The 10,017-nt window shown below is 52.0% G+C and overlaps 1 protein-coding gene across 1 annotated transcript in view; it reads left to right on the top strand.

Annotated features, from left to right (window-relative positions):
• Positions 1-2,287: 2,287 nt before the first annotated feature.
• Positions 2,288-10,017, top strand: part of PCDH12 (protocadherin 12) — a 17,553-nt gene continuing 9,823 nt past the window's right edge. The window contains exons 1-3 of the mRNA XM_019663766.1: positions 2,288-2,487; positions 2,823-6,093; positions 9,883-9,980. Coding sequence (XP_019519311.1) covers positions 3,217-6,093; positions 9,883-9,980 — 2,975 coding nt within the window. The 5' untranslated portion in view covers positions 2,288-2,487; positions 2,823-3,216. The remainder of the gene's footprint in view (positions 2,488-2,822; positions 6,094-9,882; positions 9,981-10,017) is intronic.

The following is a 10,017-nucleotide window of genomic DNA, read 5'->3' as shown; positions in this document are numbered from 1 at the left end:
TGAAGAACAAAAAACAACAGCAACTTGTCTGTTCCCCTTCCCCCAATTCCCCAGCACTGTTCCCATCCCCCCAATTCCCCAATTTAAAAAAAAATCTTAGGGTGATGAAGGTTTTCTATACAAATTCAAGTGACAGCTCCATTCACACCCTGACATGGTAGCTGCCAATGATCAACTGACCCCTGCAGCCAGAAAAGACCAGAGAAAATTTCTAAAGGGGACCCCATTCCCAGAGATAGTCACCTTTAAAAGTCTGAGGCCTTGTTTGCTGGCTTTGGATTCTTAAAGGGCTGTCTTAGCGTCACACCCCCAATGTGAATAAAACAAACAAACAATAAAACCACCTATGAAATCCAAATTCAAGCTTCCTCATGTCCTATGAGTCCATTTTTTGCATCCGTTGTCCCAAAGCAACACACACACACACACACACACCATACACATATATAACAATGTCCTTTCAAGAATATAAATGTTAGCCCCTGTGAAATCATGACTTCCATCCTGTGGTCATTGGGTCACATTGTTTCCCATTGAGAGAAATGATTGTCATCATGTGTGCCTACTCCCACTGCATTTTACGCAGCACAAGTCTGGAGCTGTGGCTATTTGTGAACTCGGCACCCACCTCCCTGCTTCTGTATCTTTTTCTCTGCCTTTGGCCACCAGATGGCATTCTGGAAACATTCTCAGCACCTCAGCACCAGAGTTTTCTGCACCAAGGCTCCCCTGCATTACTCCCAACGGGCCTCCCTCCCTCCCTCTTCTCTGTTCCCTTCCAATCTATTTTCCAGAGTGCAGCCGGAGGGGCTTTCTGGGGGCGGGGGGAGGGGGGCACGGGAGGGCAAATCTGTGCGATTTAGGGCAAGTCACCTAATCCTCTATGTTCAGCTTCTTCACCCCGAAGGCATGGTTGTGAGGGTGGCACAAGACAATGTAGGTCGTTGAAGCACAGGGAGCTCTGGGAAATGAGCTTTCCTGGACAGGAGGCAGAGAAAAAACGGAAGGGACAAATGCAAGACCATCTTCACCAATTGCCTATGAGGCATAAAACGTGGCAAATAAAACAAGAGAACATTCCCCTATATTGAGAGGTTTCCCTGTACCAGGCACTATGCCAAGTCCTTACGGGCATCACCTCATTGAATCCTTACCACAGACTCATGAGATGGGTGACAGCCACACTCTAGGAAAGTGAGGAAACTGAGGCCCAGAGAGGCTAAGTGACTTGTGCTATGTCTCCAAGCTAGTGAATATTCTGTCTCCAGAGTCATGCTGTAGGAAATGGCTCCGCGCTGTGGCTTACCAGACTTCAGTAAGATGGCTGAGAAGCCTCCAGGAGTGGTATATGGGGGTGAAGGAGAGGGTGTGGGAAAGAAAAGACACAGGGGAAGGGAGGGAGCACAGGTGGGGCTTAGCCTAGCAAGGTCCCTTAGCTGCCCTGGTCCCAATGGCCACAGGCCTCCCAGCCAACAGGCCCTCATTGGGGGTCTCCTGTGTCCCAACAGGGCACCTCCAGCCTTAAGGACTCAGCTGCAAACTCCCATCTAGGAGAAGCTGGCCCTTAATGCCCACCACTTCAAATGCTTTATAAACCTTTGTACTTAACCTCAAGGTAGGGTATAAGCCTGGGAGAAGGCTGGGGGCAGCAAACCGAGAAGGGAACTGAGAAAAAACAAGCCACCGCAAAGGCCATCCAAGCAAATTGCCCACTTGCCTCCTTCCTGGGTCTTGCATCTGCAAGGTGGAGCATGGGAGGATGGGCACACCTTAAAACATCCAGGAGGAGTGTTGGGGGTGCAGCAAGGGAGTTATTATTCAGGGGACTCTAACATAAACAGCAACGGGGAGAGAAGAATTGGAGGAAGGGAGGAAAAGAGAGAGGAAAGTGTGGGAGAAGGAAAAGTGTAAAACCTCCGAGACACAGGAGACGGAGGCTGGGGGATTCCCCAGACAGAGGCTCAGGCTGGACCAGATGCAGAGAACAATGGGCCTCATGAGGCTGGGAAGTCAGGAGGGAAGGGGGAGGGAAGCCACACCGTCAGGCCAGGGAAGTCCTTGTGCTTCAGGATCCAAGGCCATGAACACCTTCATGGATCTGTGTGGGCAGGGACTGCCAGAGGGCCAGTGTAAGAGCCAGAGGCAGCCACCAGGTGGGAGGAGCTATGCAGATCGTAACACCCGCCGCTAACAATAACGTCATTGCCTGTGACTCCGGGCCAGGCCCAGGCCCTTCATGCATCATTTCATTTCATCCTCACAATTTCCTGCTGAGAGGGCTGCTATTCTTATTCCCATTAACACTCTAAAAAGGAGGCAGTGGAGACCCAGAGAGGCTCAGTGATTTGTCCACATGACACATCTAGTAAACTGCAGGGTCAGGATTTGAACCCAGGCAGTTTGGCTCTGGTCTGGAGGCCAGTCTCTTAATGACAGCTGCTTCCCATGAGACAACAATGGGTGATCAGGACAGAGTCAAGATGAAAGGTAGATGAGTGGAGGGAAAAGATCAGAATGGGAGAGGAATCATGAGGAAACACTGGAAACAAAGAGAGCCGAGGGTGGGAAGAGAGACAGAGAGCATGACTTGCCCAGGACGGGCCTCAGGCCCTGTGCAGCAGGCACGGGCTCGGGCTCTCTGTTCACTTGGCCACACAGGGCTCCGTTTCCCTCAGTGGCCACCTTGCATGGACAGCACCTTCCCATCCGGCCTGTTCCCAGAGCCCCTGCCACATCCTCCTCAGCAATAGGCCACTCAGCTTCACGGGAAGCATTCTCTCTCTAATTGGCATTGAAACTCACAGCCCTCCCTTTTCCTGTAGGTGGAGTTTCCATAGGAAAAAGCTGCTTCTCTGTTTCCCCAGCCTAGCAACTGTTTGGAAGTCAGATCCCCACATCCTGCTCTACTGGGTCAAGTCCCTCTTGGACCGGCTCGTGTCCATCATTGACTGGAGTGTACCAACCCTGTGCAGGGTCTCCCCTGGCAATCTTACCTCATCAGTGCTGGGACTTCTCGGATCTCTTCAGATGAAAATGGCCTTGCCTAGGAATCCTGCTAGCTCCATCATCCTCTAATTATGGGACAAGGCTGTGCCAACAGGTCTGGGGGCAGGAGAACAGGGCTAATCAAGCCCCCCTGGAAACACTGGAGGACTTCCCAGCCTTCGAAGAACTCTAACGGTTTCTGAATCAAGCCCATTCTTGGTGGTAAGCATAATGCAACTTCTGCAACTTCTGCTGTGGCTTTTGGGATCAGGTGGCTGCTTGCTCCTTTCAGGGGATTGTCAGGAGGTGGCCACTCTCACTGTGAAATACCAAGTGTCAGAGGAAGTGCCGTCTGGCACGGTGATAGGGAAACTGTCCCAGGAACTGGGCTGGGAGGAGAGGCGTGCGCAAGCGGGGGCTGCCTTCCAGGTCTTGCAGCTGCCTCAGGCACTCCCCATCCAGGTGGACCCTGAGGACGGCCGGCTCAGCACAGGGAGACGGCTAGACCGAGAGCAGCTTTGCCGGCAGCGGGATCCCTGCCTGGTTTCCTTTGACGTGCTTGCCACAGGGGATTTGGCTCTGATCCATGTGGAGATCCAGGTGCTGGACATCAATGACCACCAGCCACAGTTTCCCAAAGGCGAGCAGGAGCTGGAAATCTCTGAGAGTGCCTCTCTGCGCACCAGGATCCCTCTGGACAGAGCTCACGACCCGGACACTGGCCCCAACACTCTGCACTCCTACTCCCTGTCTCCCAGTGAGCACTTCGCCCTGGATGTCATCGTGGGGCCCGATGAGACCAAACATGCAGAACTTGTGGTGGTGAAGGAGCTGGACCGGGAAATCCACTCGTGTTTTGATCTGGTGTTAACTGCCTATGACAGTGGGAATCCCCCCAAGTCAGGAACCAGCTTGGTCAAAGTCAACGTCTTGGACTCCAATGACAACAGCCCTGTGTTTGCTGAGAGCTCACTGGCACTAGAAATCCAAGAAGATGCTGCCCCTGGTACCCTCCTCATAAACTTGACCGCCACAGACCCTGACCAAGGCCCCAACGGGGAGGTGGAGTTCTTCCTCAGTAAGCATGTGCCTCCAGAGGTGCTGGACACCTTTAGCATCGATGCCAAGACAGGTCAGGTGATTCTGCGTCAACCCCTAGACTACGAGAGGAATCCTGCCTACGAGGTGGATGTCCAGGCAAGGGACCTGGGTCCCAATCCCATCCCAGCCCACTGCAAAGTTCTCATCAAGGTTCTGGACGTCAATGACAATGCCCCAACTATCCACATCACGTGGGCTTCCCAGCCGTCACTGGTGTCAGAGGCTCTTCCCAAGGACAGTTTCATTGCTCTCGTCGTGGCAAATGACTTGGACTCAGGAAACAATGGCCTGGTCCACTGCTGGCTGAGCCAAGATCTGGGCCACTTCAGGCTGAAACGGACCAACGGCAACACATACATGCTGCTAACCAACGCCACACTGGACAGAGAGCAGTGGCCCTCATATAACCTCACTCTATTGGCCCAAGACCAAGGACCCCAGCCCTTATCCGCCAAGAAACAGCTCAGCATTCAAATCAGTGATGCCAATGACAATGCACCTGTGTTTGAGAAGAGCAGGTACGAGGTCTCCACTCGGGAAAACAATCTACCCTCTCTTCACCTCATTACCCTCAAAGCTCATGATGCAGACTTGGGCATGAACGGACAAATCTCATACCGCATCCAGCACTCTCCAGTTTCTCACTTGATAGCTATTGACTCAGACACAGGAGAGGTCACTGCCCAGAGGTCACTGGACTATGAACAGATGACTGGCTTTGAGTTCCATGTGATCGCGGAGGACAGGGGACAGCCCCAGCTCACATCCAGCATCTCTGTGTGGGTCACCCTCCTGGATGCCAACGATAATGCCCCAGAGGTGATTCATCCCACACTCAGCGATGGAAAAGCCAGCCTCTCAGTGCTGGTTAATGCCTCCACAGGCCACCTTCTGGTGCCCATTGAGACTCCCAATGGCTTGGGTCCAGTGAGCACTGACACACCACAACTGGCTACCCACATCTCCCAGCCATTCCTTTTGGCAACCATTGTAGCAAGAGACGCAGACTCAGGGGCAAACGGAGAAGTCCTCTACAGCATTCGGAGTGGGAACGAAGCCCACCTCTTTGTCCTCAGCCCCCACCTGGGGCAGTTGTTCATCAACATCACCAATGCCAGCAGCCTCATTGGGAGTGAGTGGGAGCTGGAGATAGTGGTGGAAGACCATGGCAGCCCCTCCTTGCAGACCCAAGCCCTGTTGAGGGTCTTGTTCGTCACCAGTGTGGACCACCTGAGGGACTCGCCCCGTGAGCCTGGGGCCCTGAGCACATCGGTGCTAACGGTGATTTGTCTGGTCGTCCTGCTGGCCATCTTTGGATTGATCTTGGCTCTGATCATGTCCATCTGCCGGACGGAGAAGAAGGACAACAGGGCCTACAACTGTCGGGAGGCAGAGTCCACCTACCGCCACCAGCCCAAGAGGCCCCAGAAACACATTCAAAAGGCAGACATCCACCTTGTGCCTGTGCTCAAGGGCCAGGTGGATGAGCCTGCTGAAGTCAGGCAGCCCCTCAAGGACGTGAGCGAGGAAGCGATGATGGAAGCAGGCTGGGACCCCTGCCTGCAGACGCCCTTTCACCTTACCCCAACTCTGTACAGGACCCTGCGGAACCAAGGCAACCAGGGAACACTGGCCGAGAGCCGAGAGGTGCTGCAGGACACTGTCAACCTCCTTTTCAACCATCCCAGGCAGAGGAACACCTCCCGGGAGAACCTGAGCCTTCCCGAGCCCCAGCCTGCGATGGGCCAGCCCCACTCAAGGCCCCTGAAGGTTGCAGGCAGCCCCACAGGGAGGCTTCCTGGAGATCAGGGAAGGGAAGAGGCCCTGCTGAGCCCACCAGGCTCCTCGGCAACCCTGAGGCGACAGCGGCATCTCAATGGCAAAGTGGCCCCTGAGAAAGAGTCAGGCCCCCGTCAGATCCTGCGGAGCCTGGTCCGGCTGTCTGTGGCTGCCTTCGCGGAGAGGAACCCCATAGAGGAGCTCACTGTGGATTCTTCTCCTGTTCAGGTACCTCAGCGCGGGCAGCTCTCACTCTGGTTACCCCTGGAGCACCACCAACAGCATCAGACATCCCCTCCACCCTCACAATCCTCACACCCATTCCTTAGGCTCACCGGGCACTTGATGATACATTGAATACATTGGTTCAGGGGATAGTTCTGGGGTCAACAGGATTTCGCCTGTGTGAGCCTAGACAAATTACTTACTGTCTCTGAGCCTTAGCTTTCCAATCTGTAGAATAGGAATGATGGTAAGAGCATCTGCCTCGCAGAGTTGTCCTGAGTATTTGATCAGTTAATTCCTATAAAATACTTACTCAGAGAGCCTGGCACAAGTAGACATGCAGCAGAGGTAGTGATTAAGGGTATTAGCTTTGGAGCAAGCTAATTTGGGTTCAAATCCTGGCTCCATCTCTTCCTGGCTGTGAGCCACAGGGAAGTTACCCGGCTTCTCTGTGGAAGATGTCCCTGTTAACAGCACCCATCTCCTAAGTTTGCTTAAAGAGAAAATGAGTGTACTTAAAACCTCCAAAATAGTGTTTGGCACATAGACAGCATCCAGTAAATGATGACGATAACTTCTGCAAAGCTTTTCTCCATCTCCACCTGGGCAACCTCCCTGGGAAGCAGGCTGGCATGGGCATCATTGCCCCCAGTCTGAGGGGCTGCATTTGATTTGCCTGAGACCCCAGAGCCTGCCAGCTTTGTCTACAGGATGGGGCAGTGGAAACCACCTTGGAATCTCGGAGTTAGGCAGATCTGGGCTCAAATTTCAGCATAGCCATGTAGGAGCTGGGCAACCTTGGGCAAGTCCTTTAACAACTGAGCCTCATTTTCCTCATCTATAAAATGAGAATTGTGATGCCATACTTACCATGTCTACTATCTCCCAGGGTTTGAGGATTAAATAGGACAATGAATGGCAGAGTGTCTAGAGACCTAGGATTTACTAGACACATTGTCTAGTAAATGGGAAACATTGTCAGAGATGGTGCCTAATTTCACACCCATATCTGCTCCTCTGCACCCCAGATAATTTTCCCTGTGCCAGGCTGCCCATCCAAGGCACACTTCTGTTTGGCTAGGCCATCAGCTGAGGTTTCCTGTGGATCAAGGACACAGCTTCCTTCCCCCACCCCCTCCCCAGGAAGCCACCTGGAGAGGGCCCAGCTGCCTTCTTAGGAGTCTTGCCCTGGGCTCTATGCAGCCCCAGAGTTTGCCCAGAGCCATTCATTCATTCATTCATTCATTCATTCATCAAATGCTTATTGAATGAGCTCTTTGTGCCAAACACTGTACTGGTTGTTGGTAAACAGAGACAGCCTAGAGCAAGCACTGTGGGTAATTCCACTGGGGTGATGGAAAGAAGGGTGCCCATTTGGGATCAACTTAAGGATAAGAGGCAGCTCGCCTAAAGCTTGTGTCTTTCCAGCAGCAGGGTGCCATAGTGGAGTCAGATTCAAGTTCAAATCCCAGCCCTACCACCAATTGCTGTGTAGCCCCTGTGAGCCTTAGTTTCCACATCTGCAAAATGGGTGTAATGATATTTCTTTCCTTGGGTTACTGTAAGAATTAAAGGAGATTATATACAACTTGATAGTTATTATGCACTTATCATAAGATCTATTAATAAGTGTTTTATATACTTTTACTCATTTAATCCTTATAACCACAATCATTATATGACCTGGGTGTCATTACTATTCCATTTTTTACTGCTGAGGAAACTGTAGCTCAGAATGCTTAAATAATTCCTCAAGGCTTCACAGATGGAAACTGGTGCAGGGGCAGATTTAGGATTTGAACCAGAGTCCAACTGACTCTAGAATATGGACTCTGTGAAGTGACCCTGACAGCGCTCAGGTCAGGAAGTGGCACTCAGGGAGTGTCCCTGAAATATAGGCTGTCTCTAGGGAAAAGGGTGGCAGGTGGCTTAGGAGGTGGGACGTGCCTTGAGGCAGGCAATGGGACGCTGACCCTCCCAAGTCACACTGAAACCCCAGTTCTGGCCATCTCCCCCCCCCTTCTAACTCTCCTCTGAGGTTGGCACTTTCTGTCTTGAGCTGCCCATAGGGGTGGAATGGGCCTTCTCAGGGAGGAGCGGGGGTGGGCTTAGGAGGCAAAGGTACTATTTCTAGGAGTAACAACCTAAACTCCTTGCATTTGTGGAGTATTTCTAACTTTCAAACCACCTAATTAATCCTGACAACCCTGTGAAGAAGGCTGGGCAGGTATTTCTAGCTCCACCTTAGAGATGAGGAAACTATGATCTGAGTAGGTCTAAAAACCTGCCTGACATTACATAAGCTAGAAATGACCTTGAACTAGAACTCAGCCTCCCAAGACTTGGTCTGTTGCCTTCTCCTCACAAGGTCCTGCAGGGTCTGGTCCTGCTCTCTCGCCAGGCTTCTGCCCCATTCTCCAGTCATCTCCTCCAGCCTTTCAGCATCACTGCCTTCTGTCTGAAACACCTTTCATCCCTTACCCAGGCCCTCACCATCTCTCCACTTGCCAAACTCCTGTGGGTCTCAGCAAAGGTGCCTGACATGTAGTATGAACTTAAACATTTATAGAGGGCCGGTCGAGTGGCTCAGTTGGTTAAGAGTTGGCTTAAGAGCGCAGGTTCTGAGCAACAGGGCCGCCAGTTCGATTCCCACATGGGCCAGTGAGGCTGGGCCTGAGCTGAGCTGTCACTGAGCTGCCAATAGGTGACAGGATGGCTCAGCTGGTGTAACAACAAGATTGCCTGTTCCATGGTGGGCTACGCCCACCCACAACTAAGACTGAACTCAGCACCTTGAGCTGAGCTGCCGTCCGGATGGCTCAGTGGATAGAGCGTGTGCTCTTAACAACAAAGCTGCTGGTTCGACTCCCACATGGGATGGTGGCTACGCCCTCCTGCAACTAAGATTGAACACAGCACCTTGGGCTTAGAGGCCACAAGCTGCCGACGGGAAGCCAGATGGCGACTGGCGCCCTACACAATGAACACTGAAGAACAACAACTCTTCCCCAATTCCCCAATAAAATCTTTAAAAAAAAAAATTATAGAAATAAACAAACTTCCCCCATTCCACCCCACAACTTCCTCCTTGCTCCAAGTTGGGTGAGGGGACCTCCTCTGAGCCCACAGATGCCCCCCATCCTTTCCCAACCCCAGTGCAACCCCCTATAGTAATAACCTCTGTGCCCTGTCTTCCCTGACAGACTGTGAGCTCCCTCAGGACAGGCAGTGGCCTTATTCTCATTCTTATTCCCATAGTGAGCACAAACAAGCACTTATTAAATACTTGTCAGATGAATGAAAGGATGAATAAATGAATGATTAAATGACACCATTTTTCCTTCTCTACAACATAGTCTTACATCTGGACCACAAAAATCATCTGAGTGCTTGAATACTGCTGAAGGGGGGAAATAACTCTTTAAGATAATCCTTATCAAAGTAATAATGAATTTATGATCAGGAAATGCCCTTTTCACCCCCATCCCCATAGACACCATCAGGAACAGGTCATTTGGGGGAATGACAGTGAGGGAAATGGGCCCAGAGGGTCCCCAATTCTCTCCCTCAGACACCCAGGTCCTGGGGTGACATGGCAAAGCAGGGAACATGCCTGCACAGGTCCCTGCCTGTCACTGTTCACCACGCACCATCCCCCCCTCTGATCACACAAACATCTGAAGCTGGAGGAAAGACTATAAAAAGAAAGCACCAGCATTGAGGGAAACATCCGGCGAGGAAGTGTGCTGAGTCGGAATTGTGTGGAGTCAACAGATTTTTCCTGTCTTGTAGCAAATCTCCCAGCTGCTGTCCTTGCTTCATCAGGGCCAATTCCAGCCCAAACCAAACCACCGGGGAAATAAGTACTTGGCCAAGCCGGGCTGCAGCAGGTAAGCACAGGCAGCCCCGACAGGCTTCTCTAGCCCC

Source organism: Hipposideros armiger, unplaced genomic scaffold (genome assembly GCF_001890085.2).
Source record: "Hipposideros armiger isolate ML-2016 unplaced genomic scaffold, ASM189008v1 scaffold_11, whole genome shotgun sequence".
Lineage (NCBI taxonomy): Eukaryota > Metazoa > Chordata > Mammalia > Chiroptera > Hipposideridae > Hipposideros > Hipposideros armiger.
This window is presented reverse-complemented; position numbering and strand designations above follow the sequence as displayed.